This window comes from Rana temporaria, chromosome 5 (genome assembly GCF_905171775.1).
Source record: "Rana temporaria chromosome 5, aRanTem1.1, whole genome shotgun sequence".
Lineage (NCBI taxonomy): Eukaryota > Metazoa > Chordata > Amphibia > Anura > Ranidae > Rana > Rana temporaria.
In genome coordinates this window covers 250,735,075-250,762,599 of record NC_053493.1, presented here as the reverse complement: position 1 = coordinate 250,762,599, position 27,525 = coordinate 250,735,075, and the positions used below count along the sequence as shown (strand labels likewise).

General features: G+C 42.1%; 1 protein-coding gene across 1 annotated transcript; it reads right to left on the bottom strand.

Annotated features, from left to right (window-relative positions):
* Positions 1 to 1,202: 1,202 nt before the first annotated feature.
* Positions 1,203 to 27,525, bottom strand: PAK1IP1 (PAK1 interacting protein 1). The gene is made up of 10 exons (XM_040353711.1): positions 27,396 to 27,525; positions 23,418 to 23,580; positions 21,761 to 21,881; positions 20,712 to 20,786; positions 19,467 to 19,519; positions 19,231 to 19,376; positions 9,285 to 9,382; positions 9,044 to 9,143; positions 4,325 to 4,445; positions 1,203 to 1,440 (listed from the first exon to the last, which is right to left on the bottom strand). The coding sequence occupies exons 1-10, from the start codon at positions 27,471 to 27,473 to the stop codon at positions 1,289 to 1,291; spliced, it is 1,107 nt and encodes a 368-aa protein (XP_040209645.1). The 5' UTR covers positions 27,474 to 27,525; the 3' UTR covers positions 1,203 to 1,288.

Below are 27,525 nucleotides of genomic sequence, written 5' to 3'. Positions count from 1 at the left end.
AAATATATAAAAAACGTTTTCCTCCTCAGTATAGGCCGATACGTATTCTTCTACATATTTTTCATAAAAAATAAGCAATAAGCGTTTATGGATTGGTTTGCGCAAAAGTTATAGCGTCTACAAAATAGGGGTTTTATGGCATTTGTATTAATATTTTTTTTTTTTTACTAGTGATGGCGGCGATCAGTGATTTTTATCGGTACTGCGACCTTATGGCGTATACTTGACACATTTTTGGGACCATTGGCATTTTTATAGCAATCAGTGCTATAAAAATGCATGGATTACTGTAAAAATTTCACTGGCAGGGAAGGGGTTAACACTAGGGGGCGAGGAAGGGGTTAATTATGTTCCCTAGGTGTGTTCTAACTGAAGGAGGGTGGGACTGACTAGGGGAAATGACAGATCGCTGTTCATACATTGTATGAACAGACTATCAGTCATTCCTCCCCCTGACAGGACCGGAAACTGTGTGTTTACACACACACAGCTCCCGGTTATCGCTCTGTAACGAGCTATCGCGGGTGCCCGGCGGTGATCACGCCCGCCGGGGAGTATGCGCCTCCGGCTGCGCGCACGTGCCCATATTGGCTGAAATGCGAAATTATGTAATATTACGTCGTTTCACGCTGACCTGCCGCTGTAAAACTGCGGCGGCTGGTTGGCTAGTGGTTAAAAGAGGAGCTCCAGGCTCCCCCCAAAAAAATAAGTCAGCAGCTACAAATACTCTACCTGCTGACTTTTAATGGAAGGACACTTACCGATCCAGGGATGCACTCACTCAATTCTTCAATCGGCTTCAGGTGCAGGCATCTCAAGTAAGCGAAACAGGGGGTGAAGCCTTGCAGCTTCACAGCCGGTTTGCTACAGCACAGGTGCGAGTCGTGCTGGTCTTTGTGAATGGTCTAATAGTCTTATGGCATCTGTGATATGTCCCAAAGACTGGGAGGAGGGGCGAGAAACTTCTTGCTCAGATCGCTGCGGTGCATCTGACCAGAAATGGGAGTGGGTACCTGTCAGAACCAGACACCTGCTTAAGAAACTGAAAAAAGATAAAACCGGCCAGAAATGAGCCCCGTGACCTACTGACACATTTTCACAAATCTATGGCCTGTGAGCAACTTTGCACTGTGGCATCTTCTAAAAAAAAAAAAAAAAAAAAAGCCGAAAGGACTTAAGAAATTAAGTGAACAGGAGACACCTGCTACAAAATAAAACTTTAATCTGTGCATGTCAGCAAAGTGGATGTTACACCACATTGTAGAATACAATATGTTCAATGTTGAGCTTATTCTGCATTTTGTTTTTTCTTCTTTTTCTTTTGTTTATCCGTACGTTTTGTCTTTTTGTTTATCTGTACTTTTCCTGCGTCTTCTGCGTCACTGTTCTCATCTTTGTCCTCTGGGACTTTCCTTCTCTTCTTGGGACATTCATCCTTCTCTGGAAATCAAATATTTATAGTAGAGTCAAACAAAAGCAGAATATTTTACAGAAATAATCCCAGCTACATGTACTGCATAGTCGTCTTTAAATCTCTGGAATATAATTAAACTTTAAGGGGTTGTAAACCCTCATGGTTTTCAACTTGATGCATTCAGGTAAAAAACCTGTGGTGCTGCAGCGCCCCCCCCCCCCCCTCTCCCCCAGTCCCTGTTTTACTTACCTAACCCCGATCTTTCTCCAGCCGGGAACAAGCACACCAGCTCTAGCTGGAGTCTAGTCTAGTGTCCTGATTGGATAGATTGATAGCAGCACAGCTATTGGCTCCCGCTGCTGTCAATCAAATCCAATGACGCTGCACCGAGTAATGCATTCTGTGTGAATGCACACAGATGTGGCATTCGGGGGTCGCGCCCGTACAGGTGTCCAAGGAGAGTGCTTCTCCAACGTAGAAACTCAATGCAGGGAGTAGCCACCAGCACCACTGAGTTACCCCAGAAGAGGAGGGCCGGGGCCACTCTGTGCAAAACAAACTGCACAGTGGAGGAAAGTATGAATTTTTTTTTTAAAACAAGGGTTTACATGGACTGGGGGGACAGGTGAGCGGAGTGACTCGCCACATCTTTCACCTGTGCCCTTATCCTTGAATACTCCAATTGAGCATGCCAGTTTGATCATTGCTAAAACGGTATCCCCCCTTTCCTAATCTCTCCTGGTTTTAGATATCACCCCCAATCATAAAAGAGATTCTGATTTTGTATTTCCTGCTGGTGAAACACTACTATTTCGACAGCATGAACGTTTTTTGAAAAGGAAGATGGAGACCTGCTGATCTGCACATTTCTCCCAAAACAAATTATTGTACCAGAAAAGGAAAAAAATTGGTAATTCCTATTTAAAATTACCTATACTTTGGCAATGCTGTGCAAATGTAACAAGTTTGCCTAATTTAAAAAAAAAAAAATACGTCCCGTGGAAATGGTTTACTTTAGTATATTTGCACAGGCAAACATTCGATCTTTATTCAAATAGCTCCAAGAGATAAAGAGGATATAATTTGACATGTGGTGCTCATTTTCATAATTTCAAATCTGTCATAGAAACATTTTAGGCCCACGTTTAGTGAAACCAGAATCCAATGTTCTAGATTAGGTGCCAATAATTAAAACCTCCTTAGGGAGTATATTGGCAGAATCGGTCTTATTTAAACCTCAAACCAAGGATCTGGTGTCATCATGCCAAGCTCAATAGCGCTCTCTAAGGCCCTCAGAAAGTTGTGATTGCCTAGGAGTCTGGCAGGGGATTTAACCACTTAAGCCCCGGACCTTTAGGCAGCTAGATGCCCAGGCCAGGTTTTGCGATTCGGCACTGCGTTGCTTTAACAGACAATTGCGCGGTCGTGCGACGTGGCTCCCAAACAAAATTGGCGTCTTTTCCCCACAAATAGAGCTTTCTTTTGGTGGTATTTGATCACCTCTGCGGTTTTTATTTTTTGCGCTATAAACAAAAAGAGCGACAATTTTGAAAAAAAAAATCAATATTTTTTACTTTTTGCTATAATAAATATCCCCCAAAAACACACACACACACATATATATATATATAAAAAAATAATATTTTCCTCAGTTTAGGCCGATACGTATTATTCTACCTATTTTTGGTAAAAAAAAAAAAAATCGCAATAGGCGTTTATCGATTGGTTTGCGCAAAATTTATAGCGTTTACAAAATAGGGGATAGTTTTATTGCATTTTTATTCATTTTTTTTTTTTTTACTACTAATGGCGGCGATCAGCAATTTTTTTCGTGAGTGCGACATTATGGCGGACACTTCTGACAATTTTGACACATTTTTGGGACCATTGTCATTTTCACAGCAAAAAATGCATTTAAATTGTTTATTGTGAAAATGACAGTTGCAGTTTGGGAGTTAACCACAGGGGGCGCTGTAGGAGTTAGTGTTCACTTAGTGTGTGTTTACAACTGTAGGGGGGTGTGGCTGAAGGACTGACGTCATCGATCGAGTCTCCCTATAAAAGGGATCACTCGATCGATGCGCCGCCATAGTGAAGCACGGGGAAGCCGTGTTTACATACGGCTCTCCCCGTTCTTCAGCTCAGGGGAGCGATCGCGACGGAGCGGCTATAAACGAATAGCCGCGCCGTCGTCCCGGATCGCTCCCCACGGGAATCCGACCGCCGCATGTAGGGGGGGGGGGGGGGGGGGCCGCGATCGGACCCCCCACCCGCTAGAAGGCAAGGACGTACATGTACGCCCATTTGCCTGTATGTGCCATTCTGTGGACGTACATTTACATGCGGCGGTCGGGAAGTGGTTAAAAAAATTGCCAAATTATTTGAGATTCTACTGTAAGCAAAATAATCTTAAAAGTGACGGATTTTAAACAACAAATTTACAGCAAATTCACAAGCGCCAACCATTTAATGCAAAAAAGCCTTCAAGAAACCCACATTTTCATTGTGGGGTGTTCAGGTAACACTTGCAACACATTGAGTTAAACTGAATGCATCTACAATCAAACCGATTATACTTATTCAACCTGCATGAAAGCGGTGTGTCTAGAAGCCGCCTTTACTGTCCAAAAGGAACATTAGCACAAGATTAGTTTGCTATTGAACATACAGTGTATAGACAATGATAAAGCCCTCTGAATAATCGGTCTTCAGCACATTGTTCCAGAGTAGATAGTTGTGTGGTCACAGTAACGTAGATGTTTGCTGTAAACCAAGAGCATTCCAGGGGTCAGAGGATGGGATATTTAAAAACACAGCAGGCACCATCATACAGGACTATGGGATATGCTTCCATGCATAAAACATTCCTCATGGTTGAACCCATAAGAGAAAAAAAAAAGCAATCCTCACCAGCAGCAGTATGTGTGCTTGGTTTTTCTTTATTATGGACGAGTTCTGGAAGCCATACAGAAAGACAGGTCAGTCTGGCTGATGTACTAACTTCACAAAGTAACTCTGGTTCTGAATTTACCTAAAAACAAAACAAAAAAGTATATACTTAGTCATAAATGTTTCACCTTTTAACACCTTTTTTATCACTTGGAGTGTACAGGAGGTTGTATGGAAATATATTAACTATGTTTGCACAACATTTCCCCGGTTTTTGCTTGCTAAAACTGACTGGACAGGCATGCATATCCATTGTTCTCTTGTTTTAAAAAGATTTTTAGCTTTCTAGAACCCTTCTGCTTAGTAAAAAGAAGCAATTCACACCTCCCACCTACACAGTCCACCTCTATACTGTGATTTACAAAGCTTAGTGAAGTTTGTCCTCAGTGTTTGGTAAACAGTTACTTAGACCACTGGCTTTTCCAATCATGAATTAAAAAATCCCAGCTAACCTTTTAAGTCGGAGCGACTTCTGTAGTCCCAAGACCGCTCCCATTGACCAACAATGAATTTTACATGTCATGCGACTTGAGTCGGATTCCAAGTTGCCGTAGTGTGAACAAAGTTTAAAGGGTAGGTCCAACCCAAAACAGACCTTCCAATATATTAAAAAAAAAAAAAAAATCCCCGTATTGGAAATCACCAATTTCCCTATTGCACTTCCAGACACCATCCAAGGACCAATACCATGACCAGTCCCATATCCTCATTACTGGATTCTAAAAGATATACAAGTTTAACCCCAGTCCAGAAAATACAACAGGCTTTACCCTGCATAGTGTTTTATTGTAACCCAGAAAAAATAAAAAATCATGTTAAGCACAGGCTCCATCCCCCCCCCGACACAAACCTTATTTTAAAAAAAAATATGCATTCTGGAACTGCTGGTGGTCTCTGGAACTGAAGCCGAGAAACATACAACTACTTTATAATAAAGCAATTAGGCTGGGAATATGAAAACTACTTTTGACACATGCACATATCTTTCCAACAGCAACATTTTATCCTTTTATTTATGCTTTCTTTTCTTAAGACCATAAAGGCAACCTTGAAGCAGAGCTCCACCGTAAAGTGAAACTTCCGGTCATCGGACCCCCCCTCTGGTGTCACATGCACCCACTTCAGGAACACACTGCGTCACTCTTCAACCCCCCCCCCCCCCTTGTGTTCTGGTTAACACACGGCTCCCAGAACACAGCAGGGGACCAGTGAGGACGAGGCAGCGCGTCTCTCGCATGCGCAGTAGGGAATCGGGCAGTGAAGCCGCAACGCTTTACTTCCCGATTCCCTCAACAAGGATGGCGGTGGGGCAGCAGATAGACAAGCGATTGCTTGTCTATCTGCTGCCGACGTCGCTGGACTCCAGGACAGGCAAGTGTCCATTAAAAGTCAGCGGCTGCAGTATTTGTAGCTGCTGGCTTTTAATTATTTTTTTACAGCGGGGCTACGCTTTAAGCACTGCATTTAGCATATTTAAACTGCATGGAGGGAAAAGGTTTTGTTTACTGAAGAGCGGTTGAAGTTCAAACATACAAAGTCACCAGCACTCCAAATTGAACAAGCATTTCATGCGCTTTTACGATTCTGGACAAAAACGAGAATCACAATTTTTTTCCTTAGAATAAAGATCACGATTCTCGTGGCATAAAATCTCACGTTATACAAAACAATTGGGCTAACTTTACTGGTTAGTTTACTTTAATTCATTAAAGTAATTTTTTTTTTGTTTTTAAATTGCATTTGAAAGACCTCTGCACAAATACAGTGCGACATAAAATATTGCAACAACCACCATTTTATTCTCTAGGGTCTCTACTAAAAAAAAAAAAAAAAAAGTTTTTTTTGTTTATTGTGAAGTCCGCATTACATAAGAAACCAACATTTTGGGGATGTTATCTTGAGAAAGGGATTTTGCAAGGCTCTAATAAGTTGGTTTCCTATGCCTTATGTGACACTGTCCTCACTATAGAGTGGCACGATTAATCGTAATCGCAATTTTTTTCCCGTTGCGATCTTGACAAAGTATTTCCCAATTCTTTCAATGCAGAGAATTCTCTCTGCTCTGCTGAAGCCGACAGCCGTCAAAAAGGAAAAAAGTACCACAACGTTTTTTTAGCAGTGGAACCAAGTCTAAACATTGTAAGAATTTGATGTTTAGATCAAAAGGATTAGACTTTGGTGTGTAAATGAGAAAAGTTTAACCACTAAATCTTTTTCTCTCAAAGTATTTCCCGATGTTATGCAGAGAATTCTCTCTGCTCTGCTGAAGCAGACAGCCGTCAAAAAAAAAATAAAAAAAATAAAACAAACACCAGCAAATCCACCTCTAAATTGCCCAAAAAAAATATAATTAAGGTTTTGGAGTGGTCTAGTCAAAGTCTGGACTTAAATCCAATTGAGATGCTGTGGCACGACCTTAAACAGGCCGTTAATGAAAAAACAAAAAGATGGGAAAGGTGCAAGCACCTAGTGTATTATCGCCCCAAAAATTATTTGAGCAAATAAAATGGATAGAAATTGGATACTTACAAATGGCTTCTTAGTGTGTCTCTATTTAAGTGCTGGTTCATTGTTGCACTGGTCAGTTCAGCTGAGGAAGGGGGTGCGTCCCTGAAAATGTGTCAGCTTGGCTATACATCAAGATACATTTGAAGCACACATACCTTACACTATATGGCATTATGTAGTCTGATTTTACCAGTTGCACTTTTGTAAGTATCAATTTTTATCCCATTTGCACAAATACATTTTTTGCGGTAATGAACTAGGTGCTTGCACCTTCCTGTCTTCTTGTTTTATAGGACCACCTAACCCATGCAGGACTGCCACTCCATCCCATAACCTGGTATTTGCCATAACTTATGGGCTGCTTTGTAACACTGAAAGTGCTCCCTGTTTGTCCTTTCTACCTCCTCTTTTCTATGGGGGAATAGTGGGATCCCTATAGACTACTCAATGTATCTATTAATTTCTAGTTAATTCATGGATCCAACTCCTGACATTTGGCAAGAGGCCATGAAACACGTTGAGTGTTCATCCATGGATGCCAAATACAAGTTTGCCCTGATAACTGTACCACATTATAATCCTTATCAATTTCATATATCATGTATTAATTTATGTGTATGTATTTGATTGTTCATCATTTACTCTGTCACAAATCATGGTCTCTTATTAATCACGCGTTAAATGTATTATATATATGGACTCTTTACAATTACATTGTGTATCATAAACGTTTCATTGCCATTGGCTTTATTATAATCATTAAGATGTATTATGATGTACCCCCAGGGGTTGCGACATTCACCTTATCCATATTTATTTTATATATCATTATACACACCAACATGCCTCATTTAAAGTACCAACCTCACTCCTTTTGTTCTCGTATAGCATTTAGAGATGGAGGCATTTTGGCGTTTTTGCTTCAGGTTGAGACAGGTCTCTTTCATTCCTAGTTTTTTTTTTTGTAGTTCCACTTTGGATTCCCCTATCCATGAAGGGCAGCAACCACCTAGCACTTAAAATTGTTGCACAGTCATATTCAACAGTGGCGGACCTCCGAGTGCTGGAAGTAATCGTTTTGTAGACTGTTCATGCTCAAAAACCCTCCAATGTGGCCGAATTAAAGCATTTATTACTCTGTTTCATATTCCTGATTTGTGCCTGCTGTACCATGTACAGTACAGAGTAAGTATTCTGTTCTCTTTGTAGCTATAATTACAATAGCTGCTCAGGAGAAATTCCCCTGTCAACACCGACTGTTTATGGGGGAATCAAGACAATTTTTTCCTGCAACCCGTGGTTGCAGGAAAGAAATTTGCTCCGTCTATGGCTGACACCACAGAAGAGGGTATGTTCTGTAGAAGGTAGGGCTTTGATTAGTTGCCTCCGAGGCAGCAGCACTGGTTGACTTCTGCCCAAAGAAATGGTTCCTCATGACAGGTTATAGTTTCACTGCTCTTAGTTGCTTTTCCTGGGACTAGAAAGTAGGGTTGTCCCGATACCACTTTTTTAGGACCGAGTACAAGTACCGATACTTTTTTTCAAGTAGTCGCCGATACCGAATACCGATACTTTTTTTAAATGTGTCCCCAAATGCAGCCATGTCCCCCCCATATGCAGCCATGTCCCTCACATATGCAGCCATGTCCCTCTAGCAATGTCCCTCACATATGCAGCCATGTCCCTCACATATGCAGCCATGTCCCTCACATATGCAGCCATGTCCCTCTAGCCATGTCCCTCACATATGCAGCCATGTCCCTCTAGCCATGTCCCTCTAGCCATGTCCCTCACATATGCAGCAATGTCCCTCTAGCCATGTCCCTCACATATGCAGCAATGTCCCTCTAGCCATGTCCCGCGATGCGGCGGCAGCGGCGGGGGGGGGGAAGGGGGGGGGAAGTATTCTATTTAGGTATCGGGGGTATTTGCGCGAGTACGAGTACTCCCGCAAATACTCGGTATCGGTCCCGATACCGATACTGGTATCGGTATCTGGACAACCCTACTAGAAAGCATGGGGAGCAGGTGAACTTACATGGAACACTAACCACAGAATAAAAAAAAAAAAAAAAAGGATATAAAAATAAATTTAGCAATTCAAAACAGTAATTTCAACCAGTAAGGACCTACAATTCAAGGTATAAGAAACTAAATATACATATTTCTCACCTTTTGTAAATTTAGCTTCCACAGTTTAACATAGCCGTCACTTGAAGAAGATGCAAGCATATGGGAGTCTTCATGTTCAAAAGAATACAGATTTTTTACTCTGGTATAAAAAAAAGAGACAGTTAAATAAGAAAAACAAAAAACTAAAAACAAAATAAAAATCACCAATGTAATGGTCTACTATAAGTGTAACCGAACAACAATCATAATAGCAAAATGAAGGTTTAAAAATCTGACTAACCTTGTCTCATGGGCTTTAAATTCACACAGACACTTCTGAGATTCCACATCGTAAATTCTAATAAGTTCCTCATCTCCTGCTACAACCAGCAGAACATCCTGTCCATTTACAATAAAGACATGCATAAATTGTATTACACTGTTAGAGCAGTTCATGAAAGCTTTCTCAAATCAAAGAAAACATTTCAACATTCCTATAATTAAACATTTATGCAATCTGACTGAAATAATGAGCCAAAGCACTGCAAATAAACTGGCTGCGGACTGACACAATTCTATTTGATGGCGGAAGAGAATTTTCTAACAAGGAAGAAAGTAAATTAGGAAAATTTCCAAAACATTCACCCTATGAGTCGTTTCCTTTGTTTAAAAACTTTAATCGCCCTCTTTAATTTTTATTTCAGCTACAAACCTCACCCAAAAATATGCACTAAGGGAACTCTTCAAAACTGGAGTATCCAGAATCTGGAACAGCTTTGCATACTTACTATAAACCCAAAGTGTCCCTTGGGTGCTGCTTTAGAAGTTGAAATCTTCCCTCCTTCAATCCCCCTCCCACCCACGCAGTGGTAATCTTTAAGTGCTACAAGGGTAATAAGGCCGAGGGCCGTCACTTATCAAGGGAGGAGGCGACTATGCCCACCTCCTCCTATCATAGAAGCTGTACTATATTATAGCTTCCATTAGGGATGCACCGATACTGGTATCAATATTCATGCCAATAACTTAGTATTTCCACGTGTACTTGTGAAAATGCCCCCGTAACCAAAACGTTGCGATTTGCATCAATACAAAATGAATGGAAGCAAACTGCACGCAATTTATAAACGAGTGTGGTGAGATTCCTTACAAATCGCATGCGATTTCTCCCACTGCTGCGTGTGCCAGCTAGTGGGCAGTTTATTAATAAGGTTATAACTCACATTAGTGTCCCCATCCCGACCACTGGAGGTGCTCACAGTGCTGGAGATGTATAGGCGGTCTGCCCCCAAGCTGACCTCCGCTCTTTACCCACAGGTGTCCTGGATCTTCTCCTCCAGCCCCGTGAGCATCTCCAGCGGCCATCCATCAGAGGGAACGGGAAACGTCAGAGTTGAATTTGAGCAGATATGTACTTTAATGTGAGTAATATTTGTTTTTATAAATTGCCCACTAGAGGGCAGCACAGTTCCATGCACTGCGGAAAAACATCTATTCTCATGTGCATTCATGCACAGCTAGTGGTGTGAACCGACCCTTATCCACTAGCCGACCGGTTCATGCAAATTTACATTGGCAAAGCGGTTCGTTACCGGAAAATGACGTACCGGTACATCAGCTCCTTTAAGAGCCATGGCAGGCACTCACCCGCTGCAGGGCGGGGGACCCGATGAGCGTGGCCAGCCACCCGCGATCCACAAGAGCCAGAACGGAGATTTGTGAGTGTAAACACACAAATTGCTGTTCTCACAGGGGAGAAGAGAAACATCCGTTTGTAGTAATTATGAACAGCGACATGTCTCCTTTCCCAGTCAATCCCATCACCCTCAGTAAGAAACATTCATGAGGGAACACATTTTACCCCTTGATCGCCCCCTAGTGTTACACAGTAATTAGCGCATTTTTATAGCTCTGATCACTGTATAAATGGCAATGGTCCCAAAAATGTGTCAAAAGTGTCCGATCTGTCTGCCGCAGTGTTGCAGTACTTCTTAAAAAAAAAAAAAAAAAAAAAAAGCATAAATCTTTCCCGTAGTTTGTAGACGCTATAACTTTTGCACAAACCAAATATATGCTTATTGCGATTTTTTTACCAAAAATATGTAGAATACCTTCCCGCCCGGTCAATAGTAAATTGACATCCAGGAAGTGGTTGTGTAATCCTGACTGGACGTCTATTGATGTCCAGCAGGATAACATGGGGGCGCGCAGTGCTGCGATCTGTGATGCGGGGTGTCAGTCTGACACCCTGCATCTCCGATCTCGATAAAGAGCCTCCGGCGGAGGCTCTTTACCACGTGATCAGCCGTGTCCAATCACGGCTGATCCTGATGTAAACAGGAAGAGCCGTTGATCGGCTCTTCCTCACTCGCATCTCATAGACGTGAGTAGAGGAGAGCCGATCGGCGGCTCTCCTGACAGGGGGGTTCGCACTGATTGTTCATCAGCGCAGCCCACCCTTGGATGCCCACACTGGACCACCAGGGAAGGGGCCAACATGTGGATGGCCAGGTACATCCCCCATGGCCATCCACATGTAAAAAGAAAAAATACAATAGATGCCAATCAGTGCCCGCAAATGGGCACTGACTGGCAACATGGGCACTGTCAAAAATTTGTAAATAAGTGATGCCCAGCAATTCCATCAGTGTCACCCCTCAATTGAAAAAAAAAAAAAGTACCGCTCCAAGCCCTGCGACCTATGCTGTGCTCCCGCCCTGTAGCACCAACAGGTGCAGACTCTGCGCTGATCTGTGGAAAAAAGAAATGATCCTGGACAGCCGCACTCTGGTAGGCGATTTATTGAAACAAAATAAACAAAGGATAAAATCCAAAGCTGTATGACATCCAAAAATTCATGCAACACTGCAATCAATAGTAGGAAGAGGACACAGGGGACAAAAGGCTGTCCATCAGTGCCACCTCAGTGCCCATCCATGCCCAGTGCCGCCCATGAGTGCCCATCAGTGCCACCTCAGTGTCTTTTTAGTTGTTGCGCAAAAAATAAAAAAATGCAGAGGTGATCAAATACCACCAAAAGAAAGCTCCATTTGTGGGAACAAAATGATAAATAAAATTTTTTAGGTACAGTGTAGCATGACCGCGCAATTGTCAAAAGTGAGACAGTGCTGAAAGCTGAAAATTGGCTTGGGCAGGAAGGTGCGCAAGTGCCTGGTATGGAAGTGGTTAAAAAAAAAAAAAAATGTTGGGGATATTATAGCAAAAAAATAAATAAAAATTCTCCAAAATTGGTGCTCTTTTTTGTTTATAGCGCAAAAAATAAAAACCATAAAAAGGTGATTAAATACCAAAAGGAAAGCCATGTTTGTTATTTTTTAAACATGTTCTACTTACCTCCACTGTGCAGCTCGTTTTGCACAGAGTGGCCCCGAACCTGGTCTTCTGGGGTCCCTCAGCGGCTGTTTTCGGCTCCCCCCCGCAAGGACTCAACACCTTCATGCGAGCTCGCATGGTGTTGAGTTCTTGCAGGCGCGCTCCTGTGATACAGCTGACGCGCTCCCGTAATACAGCCGACGACCATAGCTGCCGACTATCACTCGGCCCCGCCCCCTGGCGTGCCGCTCCATTGGATGTGATTGACAGCAGTGCGAGCTAATTGCTGTGCTGCCTTTAATCAACCAATGAATGAGCCGAGAAACCGGCGCGGGACTTTGAGGGTCGGGTAAGTAAAATGGGGGGGAGTTTGGGGGGCCTCTAATCACAGATGTTTAACCTTAATGCAAAGAATGCATTAAGGTGAAAACTTTTACAACCCCTTTAAGGGGGCAAATCTTCCAGTCGAAGTTGTTAAAGGAAGGTGTGTTTTATGCACTAAGCTTTGCCTACACCATTTTCATAGAGCAGAGCAGAAAGTAAAAAGAAAGAATAAAAAGGTGATGAAGACACAAATCATTTGGGTAAGTTCCATGTAAAACCTTCATATCTGCATAGAAATAATTTCTTGCATTATTTAAAAACACAAAAGTATTAAATCGATAAACTTTGTACATTCAGCCTGCACATAAAAGGTTTCTACTGAACCAATTGAGATTCCAACGGCCTATGGCCGGCCTAAACTCCTCTCCTGCACATCCGACTCATTAAACAGCTAAATATCCAGTATAGCCACTAGCATCCTGAAAAGCTGCCAATGGTTTCTGGAACAGAAGCTGAGAAACACATGACTAGTTTATAAAAGAGCAATTAGGTTGGGAATATGAAAAGGACTTCAGGCACACATACATAAAATTACACACAATTTCCAACAGCAACATTTTACGTTTCCTTTGTCAACAATATATATGTTTTCTTCTTCTATAGAGAATGAAGGCAACCTGAAGTGTTGTCTAAGGATAGATATGAGATGCATAGAGGAACAGGTTTTGTTCATCGAACCGCCCAAGTTCAAGACTCTGGATGAATGATTCAACTACTTGAGGACCGCCGCACGAAGATATACATTGTCAAAATGGCACGGCTGGGCACAAGGGCGTACATGTATGTCCCCGCGGGAGCAGCGGACCCGATCACCGCCGGTGTCCCGCGATCGGGTCACAGAGCGGAAGAACGGGGAGAGGAGTGTAAACAAACCTCTCCCCGTGCTTCCTAGTGCGGCTGTCACTGATTTTCTGTTCCCTGTGTTAGGGAACGACAATCAGTGACGTCACACGCACAGCCACGCCCCCCCCCCCCCCCCCCAGGGCACACTTAACTCCTTCACTGCCATTTTTTACAGTAAAAAGTGCATTTTTAAAGCACTTTTCGCTGTAAAAATGACAATGGTCCCAAAAATGTGTCAAAAGTGTCCACCATAATAATAGTCGGTCACGATTTTTTTTTTTTTATTTTTTATAAAAAATGACATAAAACCATTTTGTAAACTCTATAACTTTTGCGCAAACCAATCAAACGCTTATTGCGTTTTTTTTTTTTACCAAAAATATGTAAAATACGTATCGGATTAAACTAAGTGAAAACCATTCTATATATTTTTTGGGGATATTTATTATAGCAAAAAATAAAAACCGCAGAGGTGATCAAATACCACCAAAAGAAAGCTCTATTTGTAGGAAAAAAAGGACGCCAATTTTGTTTGGGTGCACGTCGCACGACCACGTATTTGTCAGTTAAAGCAACGCAGTGCCGAATCGCAAAAAGGGGCCAGGTCCTTTACCTGCATAATGGTCCGTGGTTGTAAAGGTTTAATTTTTATTTATTTTTTTTAAACAACATGTTACACTTCCCTCCAATGTGCAGCTCATTTTGCACAGTATGGCTCCAAATGGTGTTTTATGAGGTCCCATGGCGGCTCTCTTGGCTCCTCCCCGCTTCAGATAACCTCCCTGTATTCAGCATCCATAGCTACCAATTGCAGGACTCAGCCCTGTCCCCGGCGCCTGCATCATTGGATTTGATTGACAGCAGCGCGAGCCAACGGCTGCGCTATCTATCCAATGAAAAGCTGAGAAGACCGGGCAGAGGAAGAGCGCAATGCGGGACTTCCAAGGCTCAAGTAAAACGGGGTGGGGCCCAAATCATATGATGTTTTTCACCTTATTGCATAGGATTTACAACCCCCTTTAACATGGTAAGGAAGATGTTTTTGTAACGCCTTTCATAAGAATGAAGGCCATATACACAATAGGAAAACACCATTCAAAACTATTCCTTCTTAAAAGCGGTTGTAAGGCTCCATTCACACTAATGCGTTTTTTGGTGCATTTTGCAGAAATGCAGGGAAATTTTTTTAACATGGGTTCCTATGGAACATGTTCACATCAATGCTTTTTTTGTGCCTCTGCGTTTTTGGAAAGGGTCGGGGACTTTTTTCCCCGCAAAAAGCAGCATTTTGCATGTAATAGAATTCAATGGACCCGCATCCAAAAACGCAAGTACCGCGTTTTTACCGCGATTTGTGTTTTTTTTTTAACCCGTTTATAGCTGGTTGTTAAAGGAAATGGGAAAAAAAATTTAATTAATGCCAAAAAAAAAAAACGCAAAACGCACGTCAAAAACGCAGCAAGCACCGCAAAAACGCTCAAAAGCAACATGCATAGGTGTGAATTGAGCCTATAGGCTGAAGGTTTTTTTACCTTCATGCATGAAGGTGAAAACCCTTCAGTATGCAGCTTCCTCCACAGCCCCCCACCCACCAATACTTTCCCAAGCCTGCAATGTGCACGAGTGTGACGGCCGTCTCAGGTCTCTGCCTCCTCATTGGCTCCAGCGGCTGTCAATCACTGTGCAAAATCAAGTGTTCTTAAAAGCAGAGCTACACCCTAAAGTGGAACTTTGGCTCATCGGATTCCTCCCACCCCTCCGGTGCCACAATTGGCACCTTTCGGGGGGGGGGGATTTGGGGGACGACGACAGGAATCCTTTCCCACTTCCGGGAGTCCGGCCGCGACATCACCACGGGGCTCCCTCCTCCCCTGGCCACCGGGCTAATAGGAGAGAGGAGCGGGTCTCGTGCATGTGCAGTAAGGTTCCCTGCGTAAAGCCGAAAATGCTACACGGCCAGGTTCCCTTACCCGCAATGGCGACGGCAGCACCCGCCAGCTGATGGGAAACATCAGCTGCGGTGCCGACATCAAGGGACTGCAGGACAGGTAAGTCTCCATTTATTAAAAGCCAGCAGCTGCAGTATGTGTATTGTACAGTTTTTTTTTTCCGGAACACCCCTTTAACCACTTAACCCCCGGATAATAGATGGCGTCGCTTTAACTGACAATTACGCGGTCGTGCGACGTGGCTCCCAAACAAAATTGGCGTCCTTTTTCCCCCACAAATAGAGCTTTCTTTTAGTGGTATTTGATCACCTCTGTGGTTTTTAGTTTTTGCGCTATAAACAAAAATAGAGCCACAATTTTGAAAAAAAAAAAAAATGAATATTTTTAACTTTTTGCTATAATAAATATCCCCCAAAAATATATATATAAAAAAATGGGGTGCACGAGAGCCGACGTATAGCTAAGGGCTCAGGGGAGCCGACATGCCGCCGTAAAACGACGGCTGCTGGTCGGCAACCAGTTAAAGAAGAACTGCAGTCTGCTCATATAATTTGTAATAAAAAACATCTTTGCCATTCTGAAGCTTCTCTCCAACCACTTTTCATATATACTGCGATTCTGTACTTGCCAAATATGCTGCAGAAATCTGCCTCCACGGAGTCTGGCTGCAATTATTTTAACTGTGGGCAGCTGAAGCTGCTGCCTGTTCATTTCCTGGATTTACACAGGCACACCTCCAGCTCTCATTGGCCCTCTGACGACTCAACCCCCTTCCCTAGCAGGGGGGAGGGGGAGAGAGATGAGCACAATGTCATAAGCCTAGGCTTTTTACAAGAAACAGGAAGTGGGCTGTATAATGTTTTACTATCCAAAGTTAAAACAAGGGCAGAAGATTTAATAGATGGAAAGATGAAGATGAAAATATGACTGAATTCCATTTTAAGCTGTTTTTTCTTCTGCTTGACTGTTCTTCAAATATTATGGAAAGTAGTGAATATAGGTTCATTCATAACAGAGTGAATTGGGGAAAATTTCCCATTGTGGCCACTAGATGTAGCTGAGGATCATAGGAAAGAAATACTACTTAAGGAGGTACAATGGAACAACTCTAGAGCGCAATGAAGGGAATTAACAAGTAAAAAGGTATCCAGCAGTAATGGCCACTTGTCTATGCAGAGAGGCAGCTGGATGCCAAGTAATGGAACTTTCACTGCCATGACAACCAATGTGGAGTAAGGGTTAACTTTGACTGCCATTTCCACCAACGTGGAATGCAGGGAAAGAGGGCTTGGGGGGGGTATTATTGTGGCCACTGGCTGCAAAATGCGCTATTGACCATTCATTTTGAATGGGCTGCTTAACTTGACACAAAGCACCTCAATGCATGAAAAAGCACTGCTATTGTACAGCCCTCTGGAAGTGCTGGAGACCACACTTGAGACCCTCTGGAATCTCTAATTTGACCATTGATATCCAGTATCCCTTTCCTACAAAGAAGTATTTATTCCCTATGATTCTCAGCTCCATCTAGCAGCCATAATGCAGAATTTTTCCAATTCACTCCATGCTCGTTATGAATGAGCCTATCTTGACTAAATGCCCATAATGTTTGGATAACATTCGACCAAAAGAGAAAATAGCCTAAGAACATTTGATTTTGTTCCTATTCTCTAACAGTGGGTTAGTTCACAGAGAATTGAAGCAGCTTTACTGCACAAATAGCTATGCAGTTTGTCTTTATGTTTCAATAATGTTAATTGAAGTTTTTCCAATATTTTTCAAACCATGGTAGAAAATTCTCGGTTTTACATTGCATGATATACAACACAATCAGGGAGTCAAACATTACATATCCCGAAGGGTTCAACGGCTTCTCCCCATATAGCATGTATGGATCACATAATATTCCTAGCAAAAGTTGCAGGCATCAGACCCAAAATCTGATCCGCCATGCCCGCAACCCAAGGGTTTTCCTTGAACTAAAGCATTTGCTTTCCCCTTGGACGAACCAGCTCCCCCCCAAACCCTCCAGGGGAGTCAGGCGGCTCCGACAGCACGGAAGCCTCCCACACCAACCCAAATCAGCAATGGTTCACCGAGGATAGAAAGAAAACATCAAAACCCAAAAACGCCAGAGTAGTGATCTGGCACATACAAAATTATCATTTTTTTTTTTAAAAAAAACAGGATGCAAGGAAGGTAGAACAGTAAAAAGAAAAAGGTAAAGAAGAAAGAAAAAGGACGAAAGATACCAGAGGAAGGGAGCTACAGCACCATAACCATGAGAACTAACACCAGTGTGTACAATTACCTGGGGTCAATCCAGAGATCCCATACTTTATGAAATTGTTTTATGCAGTTTGTCTTTAGAAATACACCCCTAAGTGTAATCTCTAGGGTTCTAGCCAAAGACCTCTTTTGGTGAACCAAGTCATCAACAGAATTCTATAACAGTGTGCAGACAACTTAAAACATGCTTTCAATAAAAAATTTTTTAACAATTTGGTAAATTGAAGGAGGATTGTAACACCTCTGGCAGGTTTTTGATGCGGTTTGACTTCACTGGGCAAGTTCACCCTCTCCTGGTGACACCCATGTGACAAAAGGACAAGACAACTGGGGCAGAAAAGCAAAATAAAAAAAAATCCATCTACATATGAGCTCAAGTGTAGTTCCCATTGTAAGCCAAGAATACAAAAAACGACAAAGCCCAAATGATGAGACAGTACCATGGTCATGTACTGCTATACCTGTTTTAGATGTGGGCTGTACTCATGCTGTTAGTATGGTAATTGCTATGCAGTATGCACATGAAACCTGTGTATTGTGTTAAAAATTTGAAGCTTTCTCACCATTTCCCCTCCCTTCTGTACAAGTCTACATTTTCTAATTACTAATTGACAAACAATTTTATACTCGCATAAAATGTTGTATATACATGCCCATGGCACTATAGTCAGAGAATTATGCTCTTAAAAAAAATAAAAAATAAGAGTTTTGCCCCACCTTTTAAAAAAGAAAAAATATAAAATACCATTACATATTCCCTTTGCATTCCAACTACAGCCAAGACTTTATTTTTGGTTAACTTGGTAGAATTAAATACTGGCGATTTCTGCCATACATGGTGGGTCTGCCCTCAAATTAAACCCTACTTAGCAACCATCTGCAAGACAAAGATCATACTAGTTCAATTCCTTCCACTTTTACCCTTCACCTCCTCTCCCTTAATGCTTACAAAAGTAGTATTACCCCTTTCTGTTACTACTCATCTATTGAAAAGGGACAAGATGCCGGATTTCATAGGGTCACAGCTCACTTCTCTAGTATTATCCCTCATCTAATCAACAATAGAAAAGGGTAACATAGCAAGATCGACAGCTGTCGCTCACAGAATGGATTTGCCAAAATAATTATGAAAGGAGGGAGATGGGTACATTTTTGTAAGAATTGGCATGACAAATTTGAAAAAAACCATCATGCGATTTATGTCTTATATACTAAACAAAAAAAATGTACTGAGGTTCTATCCCTTCCCTACACTATCCCTAAAGAAGTTTTTGCTGGAGTTGGGCTTTAAAATGATATCGTCATGCTCCCAGTTATGTTAAGGCCAGAGACAGAAGCTGCTGTGGAAAAACACTGCTATGTTAGCCTACAAGAGATATGGAATCAGTTGGGGAATTAACCCTGAGATATTGGGTTTAGATGTATATACCCATTTAGGGCTCTACTTACTGTAATAAATCGCACAGAAGAGATCCTCTTGGGATTGCTGATTGTGCCAATAATTGAAGCGGTTTCAAGATCGTACACATCCACTTTGTTCTGTACAACTACTATATATTTTTCTCCACTGGGGGTCCACTGAACTATATGTGCATCTGTAGGTAAGAAATTACATCATACATATATCATATACATACATCATGGGATCTTAAAAATATAGCAGAATTTGAAAAAGTTCAACTCACTTTGCTTTATATTTTTTATAAATGCAGATCGACCTTCAACAAGGTTCCAGGTCCTAAGAAATAAAAAATTTACAAAAATGATGTAGTGCACCTGTGTAAGTCACTTATAAAAACGATAGACACTATGCTGAATAGCAAAATTTGTCAGTCAGCCCATTGATCTAACCAAATAGTCCACAACACACCAGCAAATCAATTCACAAATCTGGTCATATTACTTAAATGAAGAGCAGCCATACGTCATCATTATTAAACAATGTGTTGCAATTCACGTATTCAAGTTGTTTATCTCTAGTCCACAGTATTGGCCATCTGTTGCCTACTTGATTTAACCCTTTCACTGCTAGGCCCTGAACTAAACTGTAAACCTCAGGTGGTCAGACCGTTTTTTCTATTTTTAATTTTCAGAGTTTGTAAAGGGCACCCCAAACATTTTCTGAAAGCATAAGACCTGCAGAATAAAAAGCTGGCGCTACAGATTTTGTAGGTCCCGTGAGAGTTCTGCAAATGTTTATCAAATACAATATTTCCGACAACATTTTATATTCAGGTCTCATTCACATGGCCACACAGCATCAAGGAGAAGCACGTTTCTAAAGCCACGGTTAGCAGCCTGTACAAGTCAATGAAAGTCTGACAGAAGCCATGGCTGTATGCATGCAACTGCACATCTGACTGGGATATATCAGCGGCCTAGTTTGTGTCCAGGATGTGCGGTTATACGAGAACAGCTGCAGTGTCTGGCATTGGTTCATACAGGCTGCTTCCCGTGAATGCATGAAGGTAAAAAAGGTTGGGGGGGGGGATTTACTAAAGCTGGTGCAACTGTGCATAGAAACCAATCAGCTTCTAGGTTTTATTGTCAAGGCTGAATTTAGAAGCTGAATGGTTACTATGAGCAGCTGCACCAGTTTTAGTAAATCTCCCATACAGTAATCAAAGGTATGTGTGTGCACAACACATGATGCTTAATGTATCCTAGATTTAAGCATTTAACCATTGCAGCAGGGGATAGCACCACTGGAAAGGTAGCAAACATCCTTGGAGCACAGCGGTCCCTAATAATAATAAATCAGGTTTCAAGTAGTTTATCCATACTACTACTACTACATACTACTACTACATACTACCGTTTGAAGTAGGTTATCCATAAAAAAGACAATACACAAATTCAATATATTGGTGATCAGGGACAAATGTGTAAGATCACAGCTTTTACACACAAAACAACACCAACAACTATACCTTAAAGTCTTGTCTGTCCCCACGGACAACGCCAATTTCCCAGAAGGATGGATTGAAAGAGACAGGACTTGACCTCTGTAGAAAGATCAAACAAAAAAGTTTTCACTTGACTCCGCACTTTATCTCCTGCTATGGCCATTGTGAGAGCTTCCCACTCTCCTTGATGGATTTATGTGATGCTAGAATGTGCGCTTTACTAGAACAGCCAAGTTAGAATGTTTGCATCACACAGGGGACTTTTAGCCCCCTCTGACCTATGTCATATAAAAGTTTAGGCTTGATACTTCCACACTGGAACCAGCTGCGGATCACACAGGAACGCTGTTCACGGCCGAAACTTTGCCTGAATTTGGCCCTGAAACTGACCTAAAGACACACTGTGCAGTCTGCAGCCACCTGGAGATATGTTAACTGGCTCCATAGAGAGCTGCCACATTCTTCCGCTATGCAAATTGGATGCAGCGGAAACCCACATCCAATTCGCATAGGTGTGAACCCAGCTTTAATGAAAAAAATAAAATAAAAAATCAGTGCAATGTTTAGAGCAGAAATAAAAATGACTCCATTTGGCTAGCATTCTTTTAATGTGAATGTGTGCATCTCTGCCCTGACACTGTGCATGTTCTCCATTTGCTATGAGCTTTATAGTAGTATTAAACCCTCAGCATATATTAGCTCAATGCATTGAGCGCAATAAAAGGAGCAACACTAAAACCAAATAACCTGGGGCAGCAGTTACAGGAACATCTTAAACTGAAACACAGGCAAGAATTAACTCTTTCGCTTCACCGAAGTATGTCGTACATCGGCGGCAGCAGTAGAGAAGTTTACACGCACTCCATCCTCGCTGCAATGGAGCTCCCTGCTGGGCTAACAAAAAAAAAGGAACATGGATACCACACACACACGATGCATTGGGCTGTTTGCAACAAAAGCTCAGCCAGTTTTCTGAAGAGGAAAAACTGTACAGCCTCGGTCATACATCCCAATTTTATTTGAAAGAAGGACTGAGGACAGACAGGGATGGATAACCTGAATATAACACTTACTTGTGTGCTTTAAAAGTCTGTTGACACTCCCACTTCTTAGTATTCCACACACAAATCAATCCATCTTCAGCTCCACTTAATAGATGTGTATTGCCATAGAACTCCAAACATGTAATGGTGCCTGGAAAAGCAAAATAAAACGGATTAAAGGGGAACCTGTCAGTGTGACCCTAATCTCAAACGGCTACGATTCTTACATAGTGGTGCAAGAAACACTTGCCCAACTCCTGCAAGTTGTGTTAAACCTGCAACAGGCATGCAACTTAAAATAAAAAGAAGCACTACTTACAGGAGTTGGGCAATGGCAACCTCTGCAGTGATGAATAGCAGCATAGCATAGACAGTGTCATGTCTATGAGTGGCTGTACACAGCTCCAGGGTACCAAGGTATGTCACAGTGTTCATGCTGCAAGAAGGAATATGCTGTGTGCAAGACCCCTTTGAGTCTAGCAACTATAAAATTAACAAAATAACAAGCATCTGACAATGTGCTTTATACATACAACAGCGATGCGATTATTGAAATAGCTCCAAATTGTTTGCCTGTCAATCAAATATTTTCTGTAGCCTCTTGCTAAATACTTGCCATCCTTGCAAAGCCGTCTTTTCCTTCATTGTGCACCACCTTGCAGACTATGTACAAGAGGGAAAGCTCCCACATGCACATATTATACATGCAAGAACATCAATTCTGCACAAAAGGGGAAAAGTAGTAATTCTGCCATGCAGTTCTGACCATGCTTACTAAGAGGTGTTGTAAATGGATTTAGTCTTCAAATTGCACATGCCCTGTGTCTTCTCAGGCTGCATGTGATGTGTGGCGTGTGTGGGGTGTACGTTTTGTCTGTACAGTCCGAGTACTCTAATGGGGCACAGCATAAAAAGGGACAGAGATGCATCTGCCCTGGAAGGGAATCTAACCAGTAGAACAAGCAACAATGGGCAGGAGAGCAAATGGGTAGGCATTTGTTTATTTGTGACAGGAAACTGGAGGTTCTCATCTCTCTATGTTGTATCAGATGTCTCAAGCACGAATTGTATAATCTTTTGCATCTACTACCAGCTAGATAGTGTTAGGGCTTGCCTGGCTGAATACAAAATCAATGCAATGTTTAGGCGGGTAATCAGATTTCATAGTTTTGATAAATCTATTAAAATACTGTCATACTGCATAATAAGGGTGTGTTATGTATGGCCAAAAATGGAAACAATTGACAGAACTAGTCAACCCAACAAAAGTATATATAGATTTACTGATTTCTTAGCAACCCACAGAGCCGTGCTCAGGTTCCATAAACTGCAGAGGGGATTCCAAGTGCTGTAGAAAAGCTGATTTGTTTTTTTAAAAGCAATGGATCTCTCCTTTAGAGTCCACAAAGGTAAGTAATACATCTTGTGCTCAACCACCATCGAATATCCCCAAAAAAAAAAAAACATAATCACCTCTTCTCACCCCATCATGCAGCTTCTCTGAAAAATCCTAAGAGTTTTATTCCTGTTATATGCATATGTTTGGCTTTTAACAAGTTGCATTTGTTCTGGGATATAAATGTGTGCAACAACTTTCTTGTATATCTTCACAGTAAATAAAGTTTGTGTATCCTACACAGTCCACATTAGATCTAGTCTATTTCAGGCATTATCTCATGGTACATACCGTTGTGGTGTAGCAAAACTCCATGCTCCACCTTTTTCTTCATATCATAAATTTGAATCGTTTCATCTTTGCTTCCAGAGGCAACAAATCTTTTATTCACAGCAACCACAGATAGTGAAGCAGTGTGAGCATGGTTTGTGAAGTCAGCAGTAGCCGTCCATTTCTAAAAGGCAGAAAAGAACATTGCAAACAAATATTAGTGTGGACAAAGGCACCATATTACAAGCCAATATGGGTTCTTTCACATGGGCATGGACGGAGTCTGCGTTGCTCAGCAGGGGATCGAACCGCTGATCCCCGCTGAGCAGGCAGATGACAGGTCCGTCTCCACTCACTGTTCCGAGACGGACCCGTCAGACCCCCGCTCTCCTCTACGGGGAGATAGGATGAAAACAGACCGCCATGGGAACTGGGCGGCCAGTACCCCTGGAAGGCTATGGGAAACCTCATTGATTTTTTTGAGATGGAACAGTTTAGTAAATCCTAATTGGAACAGCGATTTTAGTCACATGTCCTTGGGGAAATGCTGTTGTGGATGTCAGCTGCCGCCTATGCGGTATATGTATAAACTTTATAACTGTTCAGGATGTAACATGTTCCTATCTGCTGCTGTTGTATTATTGTGGCTGTTGTGGGCCTGACTCCTGTTATAAATAAACAATTAAAAAAAAAAAAAAAGAAAACAGAACGCCTGTCCATTTTCATCCAATCCCGTCTGCCTGACGGATAGAAAATAGGGTTTCCATTCGTCTGGATTTCACAGACACGATTGGATAGCAGTGGACACATCAACGCTGTCATCTGCTGCCCCACAGGAGTGAATGAAGCATCCAATCAGGTCCACCCGAAAAACTAACAGGTGTACCTGGTCGGAAAGCCTGTGTGAAAGGGGCCTAAGTCAGAGCACTTTAGTACCATAAAACCACAGCTATAAAATGTACAATTTTAATAAACTATAGAAACAGACACAAGAGCTGCCATAAGCACAGCCAGAATGTTCCGAATCAGACATTTTATTAGATGCCTGTATATACACCCGCTGCTCCCTTCAGACCACTACATCACTAAAGCGGGCCATAGATGGTTCGAATCCTGCCCAGTTCAGCAGGATTCGGATGAAAATTCAAACCATGTATGGGCAGGCTGAACGTACCCAAATTGATTGATGAAACAACTTGGGTACAACCAGCCTGGCGTATTTTACATGCAATTTTTGCTAGCCGCTGTTATAGCGACTAGCAATAACCATTGAGTTCTCCCCTGCCGAGGAACCAGGGCTGTGGAGTCGGTAGATAAATGTTCCGACTCCTCAGTTTTATGTACTTCCGACTCCGACTCCTCTGTATTAATATGCGAATGTATTTTATACATTCCTTGAGGGAAAGAAACGCAACCTACCACAGGACTACTGGCTGGGAAGCCAACAGTCTACTGTATTGCACAGTTTAAGCAAAAGACAAACACAATGAAAACAATCAAGTGGCTGGATAGTAGCAGCAGGCATAAACATCAGGAACAGGATTTTTACCAGTTCAAAAATACAAACCACATTATTTGGTTGTTTTAGAACAAAAACAAAGCTTATCTATAATGAACCAAAAACAAAATCTGTAAAACCTAGAAATGGTTTATATTAATCTTGAAATGTAGTTATAGGCTTAGCAAATGCAAATCAATTCAATGTAGAGTTCTAAGGAAGAGAATTGCCTCTGCCAGATCCTCTTTCATAGAAGCTCTTAAGTCAGACTGAGCCTAGGTTCACACTGCTGCGAATTCAAAATCGCGGTAAAATGCACGATTTTACCGCGATTTCGGCCACAATTTAATGTAAATCGCGGCCCGAAATCACAAAGAGTAGTACAGGAACTACTTTTTGAAATCGCAGATGCGGCGTCGCACTGATTAGGACAGTGCCATTGCCGACAATTGCCGCCGATTTGAGATGCGATTTGACATGTCAAATCGTTCCAAATCGTACCCAGTGTGAACCAGGGCTTTATTATTTTTAGGGCTGAAAATAATCTTTCGACACTGACTTGGGTGGGTGGCATTGCAGTAACTATTCTGGCCACATCACGAACGATCTCTGGATAAACAAGGATGGCTTCTTCAACAGTAAGTTTTGATGAGCTATCATACTTTTCAACTTCTTTTAGTGCTTTATAAAACTCCTGTTGGAGTTTTTTTATTTGGACCCTTACTGGTTCTCTAAGATGCGTTCCCTGTAAAAGCAGAACACAACACTATGGAAAGTATAAGTATTGCCGCTCCTAATTGTGCGGTGCGTGCCATATAGTGAAGCACATGAAAAGAATGCTTCTTCACGGTCACTTAACGTGTTTGTTTTGCGGTTACGTGAGGCACTGCATGCATTGGTCTTTATTCTTACAGTAGAGAAGTCATTAATTATAACTTTTTGTGAATTAGGACATTTAAACTTGCTTTTTTTTTTATTCCAATCTAAATTTAGTAGGAGTCGGTGCATTGTTTGCCGACTCCAGGTACCCAAAATTTCCCCCGACTCCGACTCCTCGACTCCGACTCCACAGCCCTGCGAGGAACACAGTGGCTTTGTGGAAGGGGTTCCCCCTCATCAACACTAACTGTGTCAATGGGGGGGAAAAAAATAAAAAAAAATCAATCTAATTTCTTGGTTGCAGGGAAGAAAGTTGCTCCATCTATGGCCATCTTACCACATCACTGAAACTCTTGCACACTGTCTCTGTGCTGTCAACTGACAGGCTGTCACTGTCCCTCTTCTCTATCTTGTCCAATCAGAGAACACCTATCTAAATACAGGTCATTCTATGAATGGTGGCAGTGCCAAGCAAGATTTCCAGCCTCCCCAGCAGTTTATCAGGTGTGTGCCAGTGCATACTAGCTCATTATGGCTTTTGCCTTTCGGGTAGGTTTAAAAAAAAAAAAAAAAAAAAAAAAACACTAACAGGGTTTACTACCACTTGAATTTTTTTTGAGAAACGTGATCTTCATTTTATGCAAAAGAATCGCGATTCTCATTTTTCCCAGAATCGGTCAGCTCTAATCAGAACGGAGGCCTGTTTCCCCGCTGTGCGGCATCATATACTGCCCCACCCCCTTTTCCGGGGAACTTTGATAGACAGTGATAGACAGTGGTAGACGGTGCTCCCCCCCCTCAAAATCCACGCAGATTTTTTTGAGGGCTGCCCTAGAGAATAAAATGGTGGTCATTGCAATACTTTGTCACACCGTATTTGCGCAGCGGTCTTAAAGCGCACCTTTTGGGGGGAAAAAAATACACTTGTTTTAATTAGCAAAAAAAAAAAGACAACATTAAAGTTAGCCCAATTTTTTTTATATTGTGAATGTTACGCCAAGTAAATTTATACCCAATATGTCACACATTAAAATTGCGCCCACTCGTGGAGTGGCGACAAACTTTTACCCTTTTAAATATTCTACTTTTTGCATGTTTTGAGTTACAGAGGTCTAGAGCTAGAATTATTGCTCTCGCTCTAACAATTGCGATACCTTACATGTCTGGTTTGAACACCAGTTTCATATGCAGCCGCTACTCACATATGCGTTAGCTTCTGCACGCGAGCTCGGTGGGACGGGGCGCATTCCTAGCTCCTAACTGTTTTAGCTGGCTCCTAGATTCCTAGCAAAATTTGTCAAGCCCTGGGTTAAACAACATTTACAAAATCTGACACTAGAGAAGAAGAGGGCCTTATCTGAACAAGCTTACAATCCTATCACTATATGTCAGAAGCAAGAATGCCTTGAGCTACAATATAAACAGCCCTGGGTGAGGCAACAATAATGCACAGCAGCCTGTTCATCGTCATCACAACATGATGACAAGACAGAACGATGACTGCAAGTCTCAGCACACCCTGATCTAAGCAGATCACCGGCCATGTCAGCTGCAATCCCAGAATGATTCATATGCCTAGCATAGAAGAATGAGCCCCAGTCCGGTCCACGCTGTCCGCATACCTCCTCTGCTGGCTGTACTTGGTAACCGAACAGTATCTGCTCATAACAGCCGCACACTATCTCTATCCGATCCTCCATGTTGAGCACACCGGAAACACGTGTAGACAAAACACAGCTTGCTGGGCACTTC

Excerpts from the sequence above, each read along its gene's own strand:
- PAK1IP1 (XM_040353711.1), bottom strand. The coding sequence starts at position 27,473 with ATGGAGGATCGGATAGAGATAGTGTGCGGCTGTTATGAGCAGATACTG. Across the intron at positions 19,377-19,466 it reads TATAAAAAATATAAAGCAAA|ATGCACATATAGTTCAGTGG; the intron begins GTGAGTTGAACT and ends TCTTACCTACAG. Across the intron at positions 9,383-19,230 it reads CTTCTGTGCGATTTATTACA|GATGTTCTGCTGGTTGTAGC; the intron begins GTAAGTAGAGCC and ends GTAAATGGACAG.